We start from the raw sequence: 24653 nt of genomic DNA, 5'->3' as shown, positions 1-24653 counted from the left end.
AAACAAACTATCAGTTTCATAACTGTCCCTGTTGATAGAAGTGACCCACCACCCCATGCACATTGCCCCTCCTCTGACCTTGGACTCTGCACAGTGCCAGGTTGAAATCGTGTAAGGTCTAAAGAAAAATGAAAACTAGAGTTCTCTCAGAATCCCATCTCTGGTCATCATAGTTCTGGTTTTGTTGATCCACGTAGTTACAAAGGACACTCAGGCCTTGAACCTGCCATGCATGATCTCCAGAAATAACCTCTTCCCACATGAATAGGCCTGCAGGATTTTCCACTGCCCTGTCATTTCTTCCATCTTACTAAGTGGTCATGTTTCTTGGCACTTGGAATCCCCTCTTGAGTAAAGCAGGAGCTGACATTTTAAACTGAAAAGCAGGGAGGAAGTTGAGAGGAACAGAAATGTCATTGTACCCATATCTTTTCCTGCCTTCCCTCCTGGGAAAACACATTGCAGGAAGCACAGATTGAAAGGGTAATGTAGCATAAGCGTTGATGCTGGCACTGAAGGACAGTGTCTCCAGCAAGCTCTCCCATGCAGGGTAGAGTCACATGACCAGTCCCTCCACTCCATGCCCAGCAATAGGGCTTTTGCAAAGAGAGTAACACAAACATTTAATTGGAGCCAACATGAATTTTAAATGTCTGCAATTTTCTTTGAAAGATACAGTCAATAGAAGGAAAAGATAGTGAGTGTGAAAGGAAGGATTTATTGTGCTAAGGAAATTACTTTTTTTCTTTTTAAAGATGAACGTGCTAAATTCTGTTTGGCTGACTTCCTGTCTTTAATACGTATATTCAGCTTTAACAGTCCTGGCTAGGGGCTTACTACAGGCAAGTCACAAAATCTAGGAGAAACACTCTAAACACAGACTTTAAATATTATCCAAAGCTGTAAATTCTTCAGTAATGAAGGAGATGTCAGAGTTTTTCTTTCCTCTTTTTAATATATGAATCTCTGTCAAATCTCCACAAAAAGTAGAACACACTATATAGTGGTTCATTTTCGTTTTCATCTTTTAAAGTTTAAAAATGTGACTGTTCTAAATCAGCATCTACTGGCTGGTCAGAGCGCAGTTCCGTTAATGGGGACAATGCAAAGAAATGAAGGTTACTAACAGGCTAGCAGGTAAGTGCACACTGTGCATTCTACACGGACTGTTGAGAAGTAATGTCATTCACGTCTAAAATTAAATGAAAAGTATGTTCCAGCTTTCCTTCTGAAACCGGAGTTTTGATACTCAGGAATCAGAAGCTAGTGTGTAACAAGAGAAGAACACCTGCATTTCACTCCGCAATAGTAAAACCTTCAGAGAAAAATGGAAGAAATTTGAGTCAACTTGACCGTCCAGTTCTCTTTATGGAGTGATTAGATTGGGACGTAGGCTTGGGTCATCAGAAACAAACCATTAGGAACTGGTTAAGAAGAACATGCTTTGACTACTCAGACAGACTTTGGTTTCTCATAGGCAGCTCTCTAAGCCAGTAAGTACTTTGGTCCTGAGGTTAGGTTGTTTTAAATACATTTCTTGTGCCTTCAGCCCATCTTCTGTTTCCTTTTAGAAATCCCCTTTGCCTTCCTTGCCGCACAACCTTTACCCTAAGTACAGCTTCAGCAGCACTAACCCATTTGCTGACTCTCTGCAGCTCACCACTGACAAGGTTGGATAACGTCCATTGTCTTGTCCTTGCCTTTGCAAATGTTTGCTGTTGGTTCTGTGCTGTTGTCCCAGTTCACTATTTATTACATGTAGTCAGAAGAACAAAAACAAACCACTGTGTATTCTGAGTGGGTATGCAGGTTCTTTCCAAGTATGTTGTCCTGCCAGAGAATATCGGTTATTTTGTACCTGAAATTTAAAAACAGAGTCCAGTGTTTTTCTGCTTTTTAGTGTGGTTTAATTTTTTAATGTTTGAATTTTTGTTGAAATTTATATAAACTACTTTTTATATATAATTTCCTTAACGCCTTCAGACTTGTACAAGATGATCATAAAAGCTCTGCAAATAATTGTGTGTCTGTCTCTGTCTGTGTTCGTGTGTGTGTGTGTGTGTGTGTGTGTGTGTACATGACAAAACTCCCTGAATATTCATAAAATAAGTCTATATGAAAGCCAGATCAGGAAATGTAAATGTTTCCGTGCTTGTCAGTCATACTTGGGTGTTCTCATATTCTAATGAAATCATAAAAGCAAATTTGAAACAAAAATTTATTTTAAAAAATCCTTTTATACCACAATTCGGTAATAGAAAGGGAGAAGCTGTCAAAATTTTCTTCTAGAAACCACTTTATGACTATTCACTGGATTTTTGTGTTACTGTGTCATGTATGAGAGAAGATGCCGTACCTGAAGGGCTATGTTTTCTATTGCTGTAGGAGCTACAACATTCAAGTACTTTCATCTCCCCTTGTTCCCCAACTGACCCTTTTGTTCCCACACCATTGAAGGTTTGTCTCCACGGGACATTTTTAAAGTGGGTGTGTTTTTGTGTGACCTGCATGTTCATTTTCCTGACTGTGCACAAGAGCTGGGGCTGATTGCCACTGCGTTTTTGTTTTTGCCAACAAAATTAAATTACTTTTGTAAAATATTTTTTTTTGTTAACAAATTTCAAGAAGTGTCAGTAACAAGTCATTATTTTGTTAATAATAAACATTATTTTGATACAGGCAAATAGAAGGCTTAATTGCCCCCCCAGAAAGAAGGCAAATATTAATTCTATAATTAGTCAGTTAGATTGGGGTACAATTTTGGTGTGTAGTCACAGTGTGAAAGTATTGTGCCTGTAATCCTGAAGAGTTTTTGAGATTAGCAGAATTTTTTTCTTCATTATTCAGAATAATGAAAAAGGTAGAAAGGACTATAAAATACACATCCATCAATCTGAATTAATTTATGTTAGCCAAATAATACTTTTTGATGATACAGAGAAGTGATTTCCTTTTTAACCAGAAAGCGTCATAAGTGCATATCTTGTCATCTTTACTGTGATGTCTAAATTTTGGTTGGATCAATTGAAGTTTCTGGTGTGCTTGTACATTTTTATTTGTACATTATTTGAGAGATTTATAGTACAGCATTCTGGAAGACAGCAGAGATTTCATGGCACTTGTAACTTCTTTTATTTGTTTGGTCAATGATGTGTAAATGGAACATTGTTCATACAGCAAATTCTGTTCCTAAAAATCAATTACCCATGAATCTGTCAATCAGCCCTATGTCTTGCTGGTAAACTATGTGCATTTTGAATTAGCAAAAGGATCATATTTAGTGCATGAAGTTCTAGTGCTGATATATCTCATGGCATTCTTAGCACCAGCTAATCATTCCTGATCCCTGATGTCCCTGATCCTGAGACACAGGTGCTGTCTTGTTCTGGAAACTGGAGAAGACAGCAAGGCTTAATACAAAATGCAGTGTTGTAAGAATTGAAGAGAAAAATGGCTACTGAGGTGGGTGGCTTAGCAGCTGAAGGTGCTTGCCACCAAGACCAGTGGCCTGATTTCAGTCCCCGGAAATCTCATGGTGGGAGAAGCAGCTCTGGCAAGCTGTTCTCTGTACTCCACACTCACTCCTCAGCATGTGCACTCACCCACACTGTCACACTAAATAAGTCAAAGTAATAGAAAAAACTACAGAGAAAGAAGTGTAGCACCTAATTTTAAACAAGATTTTCCCTTCATTGGCCTTAGTTGTTCATCTGCAAACTTAAGGTAACGAATTGGAGAGCCTGAGGGTTCATAGTTCTTTCAAATTCTGACCTGCTGCCATGTAATAACTCATACAAGAATTTGATTATACCAAATCATGTTTTGAAATAGTATCAGTAGTCTTAAGTGACAGCAGGCATGTCACATATGGCTTTGTATAAAGGATCCATTGTGAGCTACTGTGGCAATAAAAGGTTGAAAGTGATCTAAAATCCAAACCCAACATATCTGAGTCTGGCTCTTTGTTAACAAACAGGCTGTCCTAAGAGAACAGCCTGCATATGTAGTGCTATTTTTTGGATTCAATTAGCAATGAAGAATTGTTCATGTGGGGCTGGATCCTAGACTCAGTAAAATACTTACCTAGTATATGTAGGATCCTGGGTTCAGTCCCCAGATCCACAAAAAAGAGGAGTCTTCATGTGGAGTCTTACTGACAAGTGTTGATCCTGTTATTATGACATTTATTTATTTTGTGGGTATGGAAATGTGGGAGTGCACATGTAAGAGCTGTGTCATGGATATGGAGGTCATAAGTCAGCTTGTGGCAATCAGTTCTTTTCTTTTACTGTATGAGCCAGGTATTGAACTCAGGCCTTTGGGCTTTTGCCAAGTGCCTTTATCCACTCAGCCATCTCAATGGCTCCTACTAATAAGTTTTAAGAGATGTGTTCTTCGTTAATTTGCTTTCTATTGATTTGTTTATTTTTTTTGACAGACTTGAATGACCTATAAAGTCTTACACACATCCTTACTTTTTTTTTTTTCCCAAACAGGGAAATTAGAACAATTTTCTCTCTTAGGTCATTTAAGCCTTCAAATTGAATTATTCGTTGTTTACATTAGCCAATAACAATTTAATGAATTGTGTTCTGATACCTGAATCCTGTCTAACATTTCTTATATGCACACATAAGCTTTCTGTTATTTGGAGAACATTTTAGAGCTGGCCTTTGGTTTGGTAATTATATTCTTATTTGTTTTCCTTTAAGTTCTCATGAGATTGCACATGCCCACTGAATTCTTCTTGTTCCCACAGGCACCCAGCCAGTCAGAATCAGAGTCAGAGAAGGCTCTATTGTGTGATGTTCCTCCCTCCTCCCCTGCAGTGTTCTCAGAAATGGGGAATGATTGTGCAGAACCATCTGCAATCACAGTCTCAGAAGTTGTAGACAAAGAGGATGAGTTTGGTTATAGCTGGAGTAAGTTGTCTGTTTGTGGTGCTCTTAATTGTAAGAAGTATTAAAAATAGCTCTAGGTTTGTTTTGTATGAGCAAATATTTCAGCTTTAGTAATGTATACTGCAGTCGTATGTGGGAAAACTACTGTTTATTTTCCTTGAATCCAGCATGCATTCCTGAGGCATGACATCACATTCTTCCTTTACATTAAATGCACATTTCTCATAAAGCCCTCTTACTTCTCAGATGAGAGTTACAGCAGTCAAGAGGACCTCTCAGAATCCAGTACTAAATCAAATCTCTTGAATGACCACTGCCCTTTACAGGCCTTAGAATCCCCCTTGGAGCATCTGATTGTCATTAGTATTATGCCCTGAGCTTCTGGTGTTTGGGGTACTAGAATGGTGACATTATAATTATTAAGGTCAACTCTTTGGGCATCTGGGAAGTGGTCTCAAGTTTTGAATGCATGTCTCTCAGGCTACTAATATTATATTAGGTAGTATGTGAGGAATGCTGACACAGTTCCCCATCTCAGAATTGAGCCAGAAGTCATGAAAGTGTCATCTAAAATGAATTAAAAGTTTCATTTTAAAAATTGTTTTAGATTTATCTTTTTGACTGAACGTATGTGTATGCACCACATATGTTGCTGGAGCCCTGGGTGATCCTAAGAGGGCCTCAGATCCTCTGGGATTGGAGTTATGGGTAGGTAGGAAGCACTCTATAGGTGCCAGAAACTGAATATGGGTTCTTCAAAAGAGCAACAAATGCTCTTAATATGGAGCCATCTCTCCAGCACTCAAAAAGTTTTACTTTAAAAACCTAATTATTTGCTTTAAGAAGTATGCGGCACACATACTTAAGAAAGCATAGAACATGAAAGTTAGCCTGGTTAGTTATAAAAGGGTTGCAGAGACGTTTATTTAACCGGTGTAGAGAAGAACCAACTAAGTGTGGGTCATTAGCCCTGTAGGACTTTTCTAAGAGATGACTTGTCAAATGTGATCACTTAATCCAAATTACCTGATCTTACAGGTAGTTTGTTGTTTCTGAAATCAGGTACCACAAAAAACATAATGGCTTAAAATCAGAACTTATGACTACTCCTGTGGGATGGTTGACTTGCTCACTGGGTCCAGGCTCCTAAGATGACTCACTGTCATAGGCAACAGGGCTGGGCTTATCAGGTGACAGTGGCATGGGCTTTTGCTTTGGTCACCTACAGGGGGCCATACCCTCTCAGATTGAAATGGGTAGACAAACTTGAGCAAGATATCTGGTATCACATAGTCAGGGAAGATTGCCTCAAGCTGGGACCCTTGTAGATTGACTCGTCCTGGCCTGATAGCTCTGTACACCAGGGAAGCCCACTGTCTTCCATCTGAGTAGTTGCCCAGCATGATGTGACAGATGGTACAGGTTTTCTTCTGTTGGAGAAGATTCCACTGACCATAAACAAAAGTATTCTGGGTGCCTTAACTCTGCTCTCCTCTCCAAGTGATCGATTGACTTTTCTGGTTTAATCATAGTCTTCTGAGAGTTTATAAATTTGTATCACTTGTGTTGGACTCAGTGCCACCAAGGTGAACTGGTTAGTCTGACATTGTGCTGTACACATCCTCAATACAACAAAATCTCCCAGAGCTTAGTTATTCTGGGAAAACAAACCCAGGCAGCCAGTCTGTCTAACTTTTAACTGCCAAGAAATCATTTTGAAGCAAATAATATCCCTTAAGATAAATCTAAATAAGCTTTTACAGTAAAGCATTTGGCTGTGAATTAACTGTAAATGCATTTGTTGTTACTTGTAGAAAATATCCAAGAGCGTTATGGAACCCTGACAGGCCAGCTCCACATGATTGAGCTGGAGAAAGGTCATAGCGGTTTGGGTCTGAGTCTTGCTGGAAACAAAGACAGAACCAGAATGAGTGTGTTTATAGTGGGGATTGATCCCACTGGAGCAGCAGGAAGAGATGGCCGACTGCAGATTGCTGATGAGCTTCTGGAGGTAGGTGCTGGGAGACAGTTTTGAATTTGTTCTTGGCTTCATCAATACAGTGGAAACATCCATTTCCAGAAAGTCACCCAGACACTGCGGAGTGACTAACAAAACCATCCATTGCCTAATAAAAGTGATGCAGTGCAGCAAATCTGGCTCTCTACCAAATCTCTACAACATAGTTTGTGTCCCATTAACTCACATTAAAGGTCATGACTATGCAGCACCAGAAACAGTTTTTGCCCCGAGATAGTAATAAAAATCACACTTCAAAAACATTTTTGTGTGTGTGTCTCATTTTTATTAGGAGTTTTTGGAAAGCCAAATGACCAAGCATTCCCCAGTAATGATGCTGACCCAGTAGACATTCTGGAGGTTGAATCCCCAATGAAATAAGTATTGGGGGTGAGGTGAGATGAGGCCAAGGCTAATGCAAGCAGTAACTAAGCCTGCCAAACAAAATAGTTCTACAGACCATACTTGATAGTGTTTAGACTTTGTTCTTCCTTTGCCTCCTGATGCAGGATCAGCATGACTACACATTTATTTGGTATCTCTGCTGTCTGGACTAGCTCCGGTCACATTGCCTCAATGAATGGACACTGGGCAGGCAGATTCATTTCTCTAGAGTATTGAGCTGCTTACAGACAGTCTGCTGCTGTGCCCTGAGCCTCCCTGACATGAATTTAAATTCCCTGTTTCCCAAGACATGCTTCCTAAGACCAATTTAGAGCTGTGACAGTGGGCTTACCCAGGTGGTCTTTGCAAGCCGTGGAGTCCTTGTCTGTCAGGAAGTTCACTGTCTTCTCTCCACCTTTGGTCAACATGATGTTGCCACAAATTGCCCAGGGATATCAGAGCTCATGTGTGTCACCTTAATGTTTGCTTTAAACATGGGCTCTTCTGTATTCATCATCCCAATTTTGGTTTGCATTCTGGAGAGTAAAAATTTGCATAATATGATAAAGAGAGCAATTCACTTTTCATTAGCTAGACAAGATGATAAAAGCTTAAGAGATGAAGAGATTTAGGTTCCACTAATAATACTTATTCCTCATAGATCAATGGCCAAATATTATATGGCAGAAGTCATCAGAATGCTTCATCAATCATTAAATGTGCTCCATCTAAAGTAAAAATTATTTTTATCAGGTGAGCATTTTCTTTGTTTGGTTTACTAAATACTTAGTATTTTACCTCTGAATTATTTTCATATACATACATACATACATACATACATACATACATACACATATATGTTAAGCTGGAATCTAAGACTTTGGGGTTAGAGAATTTGTTCCTAATTATCTTTATGACTCTTCAAAATAGAGGATGGGAATGATATCATGATATGATAGATTGGTGTATTCTTGCGTTGTTTTAGAAATGAAGATGCAGTGAACCAGATGGCAGTATGTCCTGGAAATGCAGCAGACCCTCTGCCTTCTCTCTCAGAAAGTCCTCAAAATAAGGAGGTATCTGTAATATGTTTGTTTGTCTAGGAAAATACGATTGATACACCTCATTAATTTAGTTAACCATTGTAGAACATTACAGGGATTCAAAAATAAGCTATAATCTTAATGTTCAGGTTGCTACCACCAAACAGCATCCGACTATTGCAAAGGCCACCCGAAGAGCCTGCCTACGCAGCAGTAAGAGGAAAAGATTGGTCTGTTCTGCTCTAGAGAGACACTATGGAGAAGTTACATATGAAGAATATGGTGGAGGATTAGGGGACAAAGTGCTCAGGATAGAATACATAGGCTAAGGAATAGCACACGCTTCATGACTACCTAACCTGAAAACTGCAAACAGCTTTAAGGAATGGTATGAGGGAAGTGATATGGAGTGGCAGGAAAGGGTCATTGAGAAAGGAGACGTGCTCAGACCTTGAGAACCACTGGAAGACCATCCATTTCAACTCCATAGTCCTGAAAGTTCTGTTTTAAATAGGCGGGATATCCTGCAAGCTCTGCTGCTGCCAGAGAAAGGAACTGTGAGAGACCAGAAGGAAACCCAGTTTAACACAACCTAGCTGGGCTGGTTCAGACTTCTGGGGTCTGACCCCAGCCAGTTTATCTTAGACATATTTAAGTACAGTGCAATTTGGGAAAAGAAGTATCCTGATATCTGTTATCTCAACCCCATGTACAAAATAAAGCTTAAAATGTGACTCCATCAAAACTCTTTTGCAAAAAAATGTGTGTCTTATACCATAAAATGAGTTTTATAGCTCAGCTTAAGGGCCTAGAATCTGGTGTAGTCTTGGAACAAGATAGCATAGAGGTCACCGGGCTATAAAGTACATGCAATATCTCTCCTAAGGATAGGTTCTGTTGACTAAGAAGCAATACTCAAGATAAAGGTGTAGGGGGGAAGAATTTGGGATAAACAACAGTCTGAGGTGGGAGATTCAACGTTGGTAGGCCCTATAGACAGTACAAGGCTGTTATCAACATCCATTCCCAAGCTTTCTGGGCATAAAATAGGCATACAGCTCCCTTCTATGGAAGAAACAAGTCTGCATGCTCAGCATCCTGGTTTCCCAACATTCCTTATCTATGAGCATGAGGACCTTGTGCCCTGGATCCATATAAATGAGTGATAGTTAAATTTTCAAAATCTTATTATCAGGAATTTCAGGGCAGAGAAATGAAGTTCAAGGAATTACAGAAACAGAAGCAATTCAGGAGAAAATACAATGAAGACCTGTAGTACAACAAGGGAGGAAAGAAGAGACCACATCAGAGGTTTTAGACCCACTCCAGTAATACTCATGCCCACACAGATGTATTCATTGAGAAAAGAGCTGGGAAGTTTTCATTTAACAGACATTTCTTGAATAGCCGCATGATTTGGGTAAAGAATGAAACGGTGATTTTAGAAGAAAGTAGAAGGCTTTCTTCCATATTTTGGACTGGACTAGCTGTGAACCTCCGAAGGAGGAGTTGACACTTTCCTAACCATCCCACTGGCCACCTCAGGCTCCTGTTGGGGAGCGGGATACGTTTGCAGACTACTGTGATTTTTCTGGAGCTGTGGCGTTTTCAACGTGCATCAGTGGGCAGGCTGCAGGCTGGGCAGGCTGCTAAAGCATGCATGCAGATGCGTGGTGTGGAGTTTGGAGACAGCTCTGCACAGAGCACGTTGCATTTGTTGGCCCGGGGGCTGAGAATGCGGCTTACAAAGGACATTGCAAGAAAAGAGAGCAAGGGGCAGCCCGTGTGGTGTGAACATTAAGGAAGAAGGTGAAAAGGAAATTACAAAGGGGGCCCTTGTACAGCGGAGGAGAACAAAGAGGATCCCATAGCTGGAGGTGTGGCAGAGAAGGCCAAGAACAAGGTAGCGAGAGAGGCCCCTTGAATCTACAGCTAGGTGGCAACAGGAGAGCCAATGACACAGAGAGAGAGCAGCAGCTGGAGGGCCACAGAGAATTACATGTGGGTGGTGGTTTTTGTTTGAATTAAGAAATCTTTGGATTTGTGTCTGAGAACAATAAAAGAAGAGAACAGAGACAAAAGAGCTTAGAATTAGAGGAACCATGGGGTGAACCAGTGGTGAGGGCAGGATTCATTCTTCCTTCAAGTTAGAGCAGGGGGCTTATTCACAATAAGATAGGTAAAGAAATGATAGTCTGCTTCAGGCTGCTTCCTCATAGGACCTAAGTTAGGTAAGTTATAAAGTTATAGCTGGCAAACGTGTATTTTCATATTGCACCAACAGTGCCCCTTAAATATTTTAGCTTAATGATTTTTAAACTATTTAATTTCTGAATACCTATTACAACTTGTGGAGAAAGAATAATGCATGGCGCCCTTTCAGTCAGAGAGCAGGCTGCTGCTGAACTCCATTATGGAGTAAACCCAAGCAAACATCCAAGCCATCCAAGTGTGCTGTGCTACAGAAACAATTACTGTCCAATTACACCTCCCAAGCATTTTAATATAAAACACACATAACTACCATCAGATATTAAAAAATAAGTAATAGATAACATGAAATAGTTTTGATTAAGTGGTTCTTACATTTAAACAAACATTTATACCTAACAGTTGAACATTTTTCTTTGTCAGGTGGAACCAAGTGTTACTACCTCTGCTGCAGCTGTGGACCTCAGTTCACTTACAAACGTGTACCATCTGGAGCTTCCCAAGGTACATCTGTTTTGACTGGGACTTAAATGATTGAGTACCCTTACATACAGTCCTGTTCTCTGGCTCCCTGAAGTATGGTCTGTAGAGAGCAGCATCTGCACCATCTGGAGTCTTGTTAGAAATGCAGGACCAGGCAGTGGTGGCACATGCCTTTAATCCCAGCACTGGGAGGCAGAGCCAGGCAGATCTCTGTGAGTTTGAGGCCAGCCTAGTCTACAAAGTAAGATTCAGGAAAAGGTGCAAAACTACACAGAGAAACCCTGTCTCGAAAAAAACAAAGAAAGAAAGGAAGGAAGGAAGGAAGGAAGGAAGGAAGGAAGGAAGGAAGGAAGGAAGGAAGGAAGGAAGGAAGGAAGGAAGGAAAGAAAGATAGAAAGGAAAAGAAAAGAAAAGAAAAGAAAAGAAATGCAGGTTTTGGGATGCACCCAGAGCTTCTTGTGAGTGAAGAGCTCTGGGGTGGGCCTGGAAATCTGCTTTAGTAAGCCACTGTGACTGCATGCACAATAAAGCCTGAGAACTACTGTGCTAATTGGTCCTTTAGTGTGACCCAGCTTTTCCTGATTTTAGGAAACTCAAGAGGATGAAATCTGCAGTCTTTTCTTGATTCATTTACTGCAATGCTGCTTAGTGAACACAATAATGAAGAAACAAGTTCATAAAACTGAAATAACTAGATGTTCAGCTGATAGGCTGGTGCTCAGTGAGGTGTTTGCCTGGAAAAGGTCTCACTTTCAAGTTCAAATATGGAAGTGGTTTGCCGAAAAGAAACACGTTTTCTCCTACTACAACTCATTGAAAAGCAGGTGGATTGGGGGATATGAGGAATGGCTGAGGCATGGTAAGGCAGAAGGTCCTGTGCAGGAAATGCTGCAAGCATGCATGGCTGGAGTGGTCCATTTCCTCCAGTCAGGAGGCATTGAGGCCTGATGCTGTGAGCCTGGATCATTCCATCTGGGCAGAGGCTGTGCTTCATCAGAGAAGAGCTTCCTTTCATTAGTTTCCTCCCATATAATTTGGAGATAATAATAGTACTTTTGACTCAGTCAGTCGTGAAGATTAAATGATGAATACTTATATAATAGCATAATTCCTAGCACACAGCCAGAATATTAGAAAAATATGACTATATTGATTTTGTTTCTTTTTGTAAAGAAAATATCCTGTACAAAGGTGGGCTGCTGCAGTCTTTTTAATGTATTATTTTTATGAAATTTGTGAGAATGTCATATGTGCACAGGATATATCAAAACGTTTCCCTCCAACCCCTCCAAGCGCTTCCCAGCCCTTCCCAACTCCGTGTCCTGTCTTCCCTCCCCAGTTTGTGCTGCCCAAATACTCCTGGGCGGGGGACAGTCCAGCGGGCACAGTTGTCCTACTGGGGCAACACCCTTAAGCTGTCAGATGGCATGGGCTCACCACCACCATCACCAGTGCAGGAATGCTTGGTTATGTACAGGCTGCCACAGCTGCTGTGAGGTCTTATCACGGGTATAAAAAAGTTTTTATTATTAATTGTTTTGTTTTAGACAGAACGAACAGAGCAGAAGTCATTAAAAGCTTTTCCTCATATATTTTAATTACAATCCCTTCTGGTGCTGTGTCAGAGTGATTATGTCCTCTGTGTTCCTGTCTAGATTCCAAGGCTTAGTTTGTTTTAAATCTGTAAATACCCAAAACACTGTTTAATAGTATAATTATATACCTATAGTTTAATTATAGTTTATTAGGAAGCACTTAAAATGCATGCTGAAATTTTGGTATGAATGATTTTTTTTTAGCTTATGTTTATCTGTGGAGAAGTTGAAAATATGGTAAATGTCTCACATGACCTTTTATAGCAGTTCCAATTGATTTCCTAATGCTTAGTGTATGCTAGAATAAAAAGTGCCAACAAGTGCTAGAGAATGAGCATGGTGATGAATGAGGCTCACAACAGTACAGCAGTTGAGAACTCAGACTGAGAGCCAGACCACCTGGAGCAGAGCCCTGGACATAGCCCTTAATAGCTAGCTATGGTACTGTTACCTAGGGCAGATCCCTGGTTCTGCACATGGCTTCTTTGTATTAACTACCCCAACAAAAGCAACTTAAGGAAAAATGGGTGTATTTTGGCTCACAGTTCAGGGGTACAGTCTGTCATCACAAGTGAATCATGGCAGTATGAGTTTGAGGAAACAAATGGCATATTGCATCTGTAGTCAGGAAGCAAAGAGAAATAATGTTGGCACTCAGTTTAGTTTCTCCTTTTCATTCAGTCTAGAATACCAGCCTGTGGAATGGTGCCACCTGCAGTTAAGGTGGGCATTGCTACCTTTATTAGCCTAATATATATAATCCCCTACAGGCATATATAGCGGCTAACCTCATCCAGGTAATATTGTACAGGAATGTCTTGAGGCCTGTCTTCAAGTAATTCTAGATCATTTAAAATCAATAGTAATATTAGAAATGTAGGGTGTTGCTGTGATGAATCTGAACATAGAATTTTTTCCTTTTTTTATTTATTATATTTGTGTTTTAATTTTACACATCAGCCATGGGTTCCCCTGTCCTCCCCCCTCCCACCCCACCCCCACCTTCCCCCAGCCCCTCTTCTCCATTCCCATCTCCTCCAGGGCTAAGACTCCCCTGGGGATTCAATTTAACCTGGTGGATTCAGTACAGGCAGTTTTTTTGAGAGGATTATAACATTTTAGAGCTTTGGATTTGAAAAGCTGGCGAAATATCCAGGGAAGTATTTCCTCAGGGTCATCATGCAGAAGCTGTGGTCCAGAGGTGGCAAAGGCTGCATCTGAGGCTGATCGCCAAACTTGGTAGTGTGTAACAGTCACCCATGTGTCACTGATTTTTGTGGCATGAAAGTTACAGGATTGAAGTGATCATAAATAGGAGCTGTGGCTTGGCATTAGGGAAGGCTAGGAGAGGCCATTGGTGAAGGTGCAGCCTTAGCTTCAGTGGAGAACCCCAAGACTGAAGGAGTTGTAGAGAGAAGCTGAGGCTTGGCACCATGGGCCATGTGGCCATTAGTGAATGTATATCCTCAGTTGCAGTTGAGGTCAAAGGATTAAGGGAGGTCATGGAGAGAACCTGAGTCTCACACTGTGACACAGAGTCAGAGTCAGAGTCCCTGAAGAGAGCCCAGGATAGGCTCTTGGTGAAGCTGAAGCCTCGGTTGCAGTAGAGATCCCAGGATTAAAGTGATTGATGGAGCGCAGCTGAAGCCTGGCACCAGGGGAGGCCACTGGTGAACACATGGCCTAAGTGGGAAACGCCAGGACTGTGAGAGGACTACCAATGACAGCGGGAGGCATGGAATGGTGGAGTGGGGCTGAACCTAGGAGATGATGCTATGTGCTGTGGATGGCAGAGCTAGAGAGCCAGGGCTGTTGGAGTCCAGAAGATCATGAGTGAGTGCAAGATATTGGCCACTGAGCTATTTGCACTGTTTTAAAAGTTTGGTTTCACTTTGCTTTCATTGTTACTGTGCTTTGGGTCTTCCCTCTTGGAATAACAAACTATGAAAGTTGATTTTTTATTTTGTAGGAGCTCACAGTTTAAAAAAAGGATTTAGATGTTTAAAGAGACCTTGGACTTCCAAAGTTTTGAAAGTTTTAAAGATTGTGGGGTTTTTAAAAATTGCAAAGTTACATGAGATCTTGAGAATAAACAAGAAAGAAGATGTTATAGTTTAATAGTGGTGTGTTTGTGTGTTAAGTTGACAAGTAGTCAGTTGTGCTGGTTGGTTTCTGTCAAATTTGACACCTGTGAAGAGGGAACCTCAGCTGACGAATTTCCTCCAACAAACTGGTCTGTGTTCATGTCTTTGGTGCATTTTCTCAATTAATAATTGATGTAAGAGAGCCCAGCCCACTGTGGGCAGTTCCATTCCTAACAGGTAGTCCTTGCTTGATAAGAAAAGCTGAGGAGACAATGGAAAGCAAGCTGGCAAGCATTGTTCTTCCACAGCCCCTGCTCAAGTGCCTGGTACCTACCTTGGGCTCTTGCCCCATATTCCCTTGTGTATGGACTGGTACCTGGAAGTGTAAGATAAAATAAACCCTTTCCTCCTCAAATTGCTTTTGGTCAATATTTTATCCCAGTAACAAAAAAGCTAACTATAATACTCTACAAAATAAGGATAAAAAAATAGTACTCACTGTAGTTATAGTGATAAATACACACATATACATAGTGTATCTGCTACCTGGTATACATATGCGTGCACACACACACAAAAAAAAAAACTATTGGGTATTATTATAGTTGTTAGGAAAGAATAAAAGATATCTCATTGCTGACACATGTTTTCTCTTCCTGCCTTGTTGAGTTATTTCATATTTGTTTACATTACTTTCATCCTTTGTTCAGAACCTTAATTGATTTATTTATTTATTTATTTTATTTATTTATTTATTTTTATTTTTTGAGACAGGGTTCCTGTGTGTAGGTTTGCACCTTTCCTGGAACTCAATTGGTAGCCCAGGCTGGCCTCGAACTCACAGAGATCCACCTGCCTCTGCCTCCCTAGTGCTGGGATTAAAGGTGTGCGCCACCACCACCCAGCTGTTCAGAACCTTTTAAAAACTTTGATTGTCAAACAGATCAGTCAACATTTCTTTTGTCTGGCACTTAGTAATGAGGTAGACAGAAGTCTGCATTGTCCACAACATGCCATCTCACACTCTGAAAGGTCTCAGATGAGTCTTTAAGCTCATGTTCTTCTGTCTTCTTCTGAAATTAAGGCTGTCTGAGTCAGTTATTGTTGGTTGGATGAGATCTGGAGCAGTATTCCTTCATGCTTCATCCTAAGCTTTGTCTTTGCCCTTTCCCTCCTGAGGATTCATTCACGGATGCCTAGTCTATGTACTCCCCTTTCTGACGATGCTATCTGCTGAAAATCCAAGATGTTTGACAATGTCAACACCTTGTCCAAAAAAAAAAACAAAACAAAAACAAAAACAAAAAAAAAACTTCCATTGACTATTTAGTTTTTTTATGGTAAAGTATCAGGGAACTGGAATGTATTCTTTTATTAATTACCAAAGGGAATAAGGGAATGTTTAAGAATCTTTTAAAATAAGCTAGACAAAGATGAAATCATGATTTTCAGGATTTCACTTGTGACTTTGAAGTCACTAAGTTCTTTGGGTTTTCTTTCCTGATCTAAAAGGGAGAAATTACATATTCATAGTGGAGATACTATTCTAAAGATTAAGTGAAATAAATAGAGCACTTGTCAGGATCCAAGTTTCCATAATTGTTTTCATAAATATTTTTAAACCTATGAGATTCTGAGTGATCTATAGAATGTGTCCTTGGATGCTTCTTTTATGGAGGTGTTTGCTAAAAAATGATAAATGGTAGATCCTGCTAAGCCTGCCCATGTCTCATTCTGAGATGGCATGGGACTGAAATGCAGTGAAGTAAAGACACAAGAGCCTTCTAACACTGATGACTCAACTGCTTTGTCCCTTAACTCTCCAGAAATTTTCAAATTATGTTTGCTTGAAATATAATTTAAATGTAATAGAATGTTCATTATGACATTTACTGTTCGTGATAATATTTACTGCTTATTAACAATGGAAGAGTGTCATTACTGTTCCACTTTTAACTGCTGCTCTCTTCCTACCTGAGGCCACATCGCTGGTGTTCCTGAATGGTCTACTGTGTCCATCCCCTGTTCAAAACTTGGCATACAAGTGTGAACCTAATAACAGGCCATTCCTAGTTCTATTGCAGAAACTCCATTCAATTATCTTTTTCCTTTTAAAACTACTCTTTAAAAATGGGGATACAAATATGAAATAAAGTAGAGTGGCTTTCTGTGATGTTAATTCAATAATCAGAAAACCTTGATCAAAAATTTACTTTTAGTACTCTTTACCCTAGAAAACTATACATCATAGCAAGCAGCAGATTCTATGATTGGCAGAAATCACTTTCACATTCCTATAATTTTACATAGTGGAAATCTTCAAATAAAATTACAGGTTTTTCATCAGAACTTTAGAAAAACTTTCACTTTCTGGTAATAACGGTAGTTTGTTCAGTTCAGACACATCTGCAATCCTTGTTGACAGTTTTCTAACTGTGTGACTATATGACTTCTCCAGAATCACACCGCATGATTGCATTTTAAAACTAGCTCAAGACAGTGTTTCTTGTATCTTATCCTCTTGAGGAAGGACTTCACAGACTGTGGCCTGAAGTGAGCTGGAGGGTTAACAGTTACGTAGAAAAATGCACACTCAAAACATCTCACTCTACTTTTGTACGTTTCATCCTGCTCCTCTGAAACTGTTTGTCTACAATATTTGTACTTACTTCTATAGTGTCCTCAGTGGGGTTAGGTTATAATATACATGCAGATGTTTGGCTTACTGTTCCTTTAGAATTCCTGTTGCAAACAACAACAAAAACCACAAGCCAAATAGTAACGAACAGGAGAAAATTAATTCCATCAGGCTTAATGACAGAAGAAGATTTTTGGATTCAGGTTACTCTTCAGGTGTGATTGACTTCAAGATTGGCTAGTGTTATCAAGGGCCAGGTCTTTCTCCAAAACTGATCTCCATTATAGCCCTTGAAAGGCTGCCAGTTGTAGTTAGTGCTTGAGCCGCCTCTTCTACATGTGATGGGGTAGAAGTAAGGGTGCCTGCTTTCCAAATGTCAGAAGATCCATCATAACTACTAGCCCAAGTCACATGTGAACTCCAGCCAGGGACTGTGACTATGGTAATCAATTATAGACTTGACTAGAGGTACTCAATTCACATCTTTGAAGCTACTTACCTTCATTTACATAACAAGTCACCACAAAACCCCAGTAAACATAAAACAGGCATTTGTTGTATCATAGCTCTTGTGAATGGGGAATTTGGAGTACATCCTCTGGGTGATCAGGCTTAGAGTCTTGTATAGTTCCTGACAAACTGACAGGAACAGCCGCACTCACTCACTGCAAGCTTGGAGTATGGGTGGCAATTGCTTCTACTTCCAAAGTGATAGCCTTAAATAAATGTAGGTGAGAGATCCTCATTCTTCCTTGTGGCACACCTGAGTGTCCACTTGCCATGGCAGCAGGTTTCCCACAGATCCAAGAGAACCAGAAAACACAAGCCTTAGATTTTCCCCCCTTAAGTGGGAACATTAAAGACATCATGTGACATACTTTGGTAGAAGGTAGATTCAAAGCCAGTAACCCATTCTCTGATGGCAAGTGTGGCTCTAGGTGTGTGCTTCTGAGAGACTGAAAAATTGCCTTTTTCTTCATCCGACTTTGTGTGAAACTTCTCTGTGAGAAAACTACAGTGTAAAAAGTGGCTAGCTCTGTCTGGAACAGAAGCTCAACACTCCATTTTAAAAGCAGTCAGAAAGGAAGGTGAAAGCCACTGGTACTGGATTTTTTTAAATTTTATGTTGAAAATATAGATCCATGTGATCTATATAATGGCTGTGTAGCCTTGGCCAATTTGGGGTCATGATTTACACACACAGGCAAGCATGCTCATTCTGCAGCAAATGAAGACTCTTTTTCTTGAGAAATGACTCAGGGTTCTGCCCCAGAAGGAACAGAGCCTACAGCAGGAATTGCTCCTATCATTAGAAAGACTTTAATTGCTTTTGTAGCTTTAGGTTGATGGTGTGTTGGGTCCTCATGGCTCCATATATTTACATTTGAGTAAACTAAATCCACTTTGCCTCCCTTGACTGATCTTCATTTACTCTCCTAGGATCGAGGAGGTTTGGGTATTGCTATCAGTGAGGAAGACACACTCAGCGGAGTCGTCGTCAAGAGTCTAACTGAGCATGGGGGAGCAGCCAAGGTGATGCTCGTTAACTTTCTAGCTGCTAAGAAGTGGTGGAAGAGGGGATTGCTCAGAAATGTTGACTCAGATCTCTGCATTTCACCATAGGATGGACGGCTTAAAGCTGGAGATCAGATCTTGGCTGTAGATGATGAAGTTGTCGCTGGATGTCCTGTTGAGAAGGTATTTTTGCAAAAAAAGGCAGTGGTACTACCAACCCATCCTTTGGCCTGGCTCAAGTGGGACATAGTAATTAAGCCTGGGGAGATATGTGAAATGGATTATTATTTCCAAAAAGAGGTTTTTCCTCAGGGCTCCCAATTTTTGTTTTATCTTTTCTAGTCATGAAAATGTTGTTATTCTGCCTGATAAATTATTTAGTATTCATTGTTATTTTTGATAAATGTTGCCTCTGTTTTCTTTTGAGAAATCTGGAACTACAAAACAGTAGCTTACTTCATGTTGAGAATAAGGGTGTATTTTCCTTATGAATGTTTACCCTTAGGTAGCTGTCATGTATATTGTTATTAAATAGATTTGAAGATGCAACCATTACATGCCTGGTATTTGTGGGTGTTGAACAGCTCCTTGTATCTGGAGTCTGAGTGATGCTGTTTGTACATAAGTGCCAAGAAAAAAAGCTGTGTTTTCCTTGGGATGAGATATCTTTCTGCTACCCCTTCTAGGGTATAATCTATTTCTACATTGGCCACCAAGAAGCTTAAAGCTATTTTAAAATCTTTCAGTTGTAATCACTAAAGCTTGGGTCCTTTAACCTGTATATCTGATTTTGCTTTGCATTTGTCTTGACTTTACTGTTGCTGGGTTTGCTGCCCTACCTTTAACATGGGCACATCAGTGTGTATGTGGAAGTTTATGGAAGGTGCTTCAGATCACTTGCAGAATAAGAGTAGGCAGACTGCATTCTGTGTCATCTAGCATTGTAGGGGTCATCTAGTATCAAGGGAATGGACAGACTTGATTAGAAATGCAGTAAGTTGAAAGTCACTCCCCCAATATACTATATAAAGAAGAATCTTGACGAAGCTCTTCTAGGAGAGTAGAAATTAAGCATAGCCATACTCTCATTGGGCAGTTGAAGGACTAGAGGAGGCATTTCTTTCTTGGCTTCTCCAGGAACCACAGGGAAATCGTTTGTCTCTTTTTCCATGATAAAAGATGAGTTAGAGCCCAGCAGCACTGACTCTGGGTGGGGCAGGGGGTTGTAGCTCAGTCAAAGGAGTATCTAAGAGTCTGAATCTGTGGGGCTACAGTCAAGGTTCAGTGGTAAAGAGTGCTTTTAATAAGTTCTGTTCCCAGCACCCATGTCAGGCAGCTCCCAGCTGCCTTCAACTCCTCTCCAAGGGACCTGACACCCTCTTATGGACTGACTCCACAGGCGCGCGCGCATGCGCGCGCGCGCACGCGCGCACACACACACACACACACACACACACACACACACACACACACACACAAGTAAATAAATAAGTAAATATTTAAACATAAGGAACCTGAGTTGGATAGTCAGATCCCATATTGAAAGAAGGAAGAAGAGGAGGAGTAGGAGAAAGAGAAGTAAAAGGCTGGTGTCATGGTGTGCCAGCTTTTATAATCCTGTCATGAGGAAGCATAAAACAGAAATTCTCTGGGGCTCACTGGACATCCATCCCAGCCAGATCTATGAGCCTCAAGCCAGTGAGAAACCTTATGGCCTTGATATGCCCACACATATGTATCTATGCACACACATAAGCATGTATACAGGCATACACACACAAAAAACACAAAAGAGATTACAGCAATTCTGGTGACTTTATTTGTATATGTTTTCTCATTTGTCTTTGAATTCTGTTCTCCTTCACATCAACATCCGGCCAGTTTATCAGCCTTCTGAAGACAGCAAAGGCAACTGTGAAACTGACCGTTCGAGCTGGGAATCCAGCTTGCCAGGCTATTCCTTCAACAGCTTCTGCAGACAGTGGAGAAAGGAAAGACAGACCTCAGTCTCCTGCAGTCCCAGCTCTGGACCCAGAACCCATCCCAAGTAAGACTGGCTTGTGAGAGTCCTGCTATAGAGCACCCTCAATAATGGAGGGTCTTCCTTCAAAGCAAGCATGCACACAGGGCAGTTTGAAGGGCATTGAAGTCAAAACATCTTTGGTAGCTGAAGGGTTTCCAGAGGGTATAACTGAGGAGAGTATAGTTACCCAACTGTGATACCTTAGGAAACCACTGTAGTGCATGCTTCAGCCTCTTTCTCCCTAAACCAAGGGAGTGGTCTTCTTTGCTCTCAAGTTCGTGCTGGGTACATGCAATTCCAAGTAACCATGGACAGAGTCAGACATGTCATTTTGTAACTTCTGCTGGTGGAATGGGCAAGGAGCTGTTAGCTTCAGTTTCCTGGTATGTGAGGTGGATACATAACGATCCTGTTCATAGCTAGGATCAATACTGGTTACTATTGCTCTAAAGCTGAAAGTGCTAGGTATTGCTGTGTATATGATAGATCCAAATTGGGAGTTCAGATAACAGCAAAGCTCATGTCAGATGAGATACTGAAGGGTGAGACTTTCTTGTATCACCAAACTCACAATGGAACAAATGTTAATGGTGGTGCACACCTTTAGTCCCAGCACTCAGGAGGCAGAGGAAGGTGGATCTCTTGAGTTCAAAGTCAGCCTGGTTTACAGAGCGAGTACCAGGACAGCCAAAGCTTCACAAAGAAACCCTGTCTCAAAAAAAAAAAATTACTTGACTTACTTTTTAAAAAAGAATGTCCATGGATAATAAAATAAGAAATAACTGTAAACTCTCTAAAGCAGCATTTAGAAATGATTAAAACATTACCTTTTCTGTGGAAGGTGGGAAAAGAGACACTTTCTTGAATTATAATACAAGCTGAAATAGTCCATTCATTTGACAGTTTGTTAAGGAAAAACAGGCTGAAAGCATTTGTAATACACCTATTGAAAAGTCTTAAAGAAAAACATCGCTGATAACAGTAATCCTGTGTTTAGAAGGGCTGAGAAATTTATTGAAATAACCCATTAATACTTTAATGAACATTTTCTCATTTAATGTGGGATCCTAAATAGCATTGTGTATAAAATATGAAATGCTCAATGAAAACTTAACATAAATGAAAATATCATACACCTGTTCTCACCATTTCTGGAGTCAGAGCATAGTTTATTTCTGGTTTCCTGCAAAGAGAACATCTTGTCTACAGCATATACCTCCCCAAGAGGGGCTCCCCAAACCTGCCCTTTCCTGTGTCATCAAATGGGTGTCTTGTGCATATTCAGAAAACAAAGCAGGGGAATTGTTCTCTTTATTTTTTCATGCTGTGTTCAGAAAGGTATGTAGCAGGATTTAATGTTGAAAGTATAAAAATACCACAAGACTCAAGAAGAAAGATAAGAAATGAATAAAGGGAATATTTATGCATATATTTATATATGTGCAAATATGCTCTGAACTGATTACATAAGAAGAAATGCTTCATGATACAAAGAAAAAGAAGATAAAAACTGTTAAATCATGGTGCAGCACCATGACCAGAATCAGTGATGAGCTGCATTCCCCTGAGTGTGCTTGTGAGTCAGTGCAGGCCAGCTCAGCTCTGAGTATGACAAGTACTTCTTCCATAGGGAGCATGTTTGGCTCTGGAAAAGTATAGGCTACTGAATTCAGAGTAGAGGCTCAACCCGACTCTCAATTTATTTCCCTTCATAGTTTGTCCTATGTACCACCAGCAACTTAAAAAATACAAAATAACATTTAAAAAAGTAATTTTATGCCTAGACCCCAGCTTAATAATGATGAATTAGCCATACTACTTTGATCATTTAAATACAAAATGGCTAAAATATTCAAGACAGATTTGAAGTTGCCTTTCCCTCTAATCTCTTTCCTTCCTGTCTCATAGGTAACATGCTGAATTTGACATGCAGTCTTTCTAAGCGATTTTTATTTGCGGCTTACTCATTCTAAACTCATTTTCAGGTACAAGCAGGTCGTCAACACCAGCGGTCTTTGCTTCTGATCCTGCCACGTGCCCCATCATCCCTGGCTGTGAAACGACGATTGAGATTTCCAAAGGGCAAACAGGATTGGGCCTGAGTATTGTTGGGGGGTCAGATACACTGCTGGTGAGTACCCTACCCAGTACACAGTACCCTACCCAGTACACAGGCACTCAGGTGGTCCATGAATGAGACTTTTGTTAAATGTGATGTACAGGTGGAGAAAAAATATATCATTGGTAACAAAAACTAGGATTATGACTCGGACTTAGCCAAGACTGACTTAAATAGGCTCTGTTACATGTAAAATTTCCAAGTGTTTGTATCACTTCACTGGTCCTTGGCATTGTTTAACTTCCTTTTTACTTATACCCAGGTTATCTCAGCCCTATATTGAGAAGAGTATGAATACTTTATACATAATTTTTGACATGTCAAAATACTTTAAAAGTTTTTCCATTTGTAGATTATAATTGGACTATATGTATTATATTTGCATATGCTTTATAAATTTTGAGTTTTATTTCGAAATTTCTATATTATTAGGAAAAAGTATATGTTTTTTCCAGCTTTTAACAAAAATTATGTCATTAGACATTTCCTTACATTATGATGTGTGGCTCACATATGGACCCATAAAGTGCATGCCCCTTTAGCTATATACAAAGTACAGTGTCCTTGGATTCCCATCTTCTCAGCATTCCTAGGGAAAAGGGATAACACATGAGTATGTTGTGTTTTGGGCTCTAGGGTGCTATTATTATCCATGAAGTTTATGAAGAAGGGGCAGCATGTAAAGATGGAAGACTGTGGGCTGGAGACCAGATTTTAGAGGTACGAATGCTTATTTTTAACCTAGACTTAAAAGCAAAAGTCAAGGGTGATGGACTTTTCCTTCCTTCTCTCCCTTTTTCCTCTTTCCTCCTGCCCTTCACTCACCTCACCTAGCTCCTCACCATCAGTGTCCTGTTTTGTACAGGTGAATGGTATTGACTTGAGAAAGGCTACGCATGATGAAGCAATCAATGTCCTGAGACAGACTCCACAAAGAGTACGCCTGACACTCTATCGAGATGAGGCCCCATACAAAGAGGAGGATGTGTGTGACACCTTCACCATTGAGCTACAAAAGAGGCCGGGCAAAGGCTTTGGGTTGAGCATTGTTGGCAAGAGGTATGTTGGGGAGAATAAACCCAGGGCCTTATTGAAATTGATTGTAGCCTTCATTGAAGGTATTACGTTCTGTCACTATCAACATTTATAAGTCAATGTGTTGGAGGGCTATATATTCTTAAGCAAAAGGTCATGTGGTATGAAATGTCTGCTGTGTACCAAGAGATACGCTGTGACCTGAGGAGCAGTTAAATAAGAAATAGTTCTTGACCTCAGAAAATTATCCTCAAGGGCTGGAAAGATGGCTGATTTGCTTCTCTTCCAGAGGATCTGGGTTCATTTCCCAGCACCCATACTTGGTGGTAGCTCATAGCTGTCTATAACTACAACTTCAGGGGATATGACACCCTCTTCTCACCTCCTCTGGTACTCACACACAGGTAGCATACACACACACTACAAATAATAATACAAATTTTAAAATTAAAGTATTTTTAAAAATTATGCTCTGATGAATGAAACTCTGATTCTTTTAGCAGGTGGATTTATTGAGAGTAACAGGCACATTGGGAGTATTAGAAAAGGAAATATGAGAGGGACCAGCTTAGTTCCCTATTTAAGAATGAGGACAGGGGAAAGGT

The 24653-nt window shown here is 40.3% G+C and overlaps 1 protein-coding gene across 13 annotated transcripts in view; it reads left to right on the top strand.

Moving 5' to 3' along the window:
• The window catches only part of Mpdz (multiple PDZ domain crumbs cell polarity complex component), a 144916-nt gene that overhangs the window by 106788 nt on the left and 13475 nt on the right, over positions 1-24653 (top strand). For 5 of the 13 annotated variants that reach the window (XM_036179665.1, XM_036179668.1, XM_036179664.1 and 2 more), the window contains 11 exons: positions 4760-4922; positions 6716-6912; positions 7964-8055; positions 8288-8378; positions 10980-11060; positions 18797-18889; positions 18980-19054; positions 20753-20918; positions 22880-23025; positions 23650-23733; positions 23879-24072. In XM_036179665.1, coding sequence (XP_036035558.1) covers positions 4760-4922; positions 6716-6912; positions 7964-8055; positions 8288-8378; positions 10980-11060; positions 18797-18889; positions 18980-19054; positions 20753-20918; positions 22880-23025; positions 23650-23733; positions 23879-24072 — 1382 coding nt within the window. Of the gene's footprint in view, positions 1-1571; positions 1671-2385; positions 2458-4759; positions 4923-6715; positions 6913-7963; positions 8056-8287; positions 8379-10979; positions 11061-18796; positions 18890-18979; positions 19055-20752; positions 20919-22879; positions 23026-23649; positions 23734-23878; positions 24073-24653 lie in introns of all 13 variants that reach the window. The other 8 variants (XM_036179661.1, XM_036179656.1, XM_036179657.1 and 5 more) reach the window with 2 other exon arrangements.

This window comes from Onychomys torridus, chromosome 2 (assembly GCF_903995425.1).
Source record: "Onychomys torridus chromosome 2, mOncTor1.1, whole genome shotgun sequence".
Classification (NCBI taxonomy): domain Eukaryota; kingdom Metazoa; phylum Chordata; class Mammalia; order Rodentia; family Cricetidae; genus Onychomys; species Onychomys torridus.
This window is presented reverse-complemented; position numbering and strand designations above follow the sequence as displayed.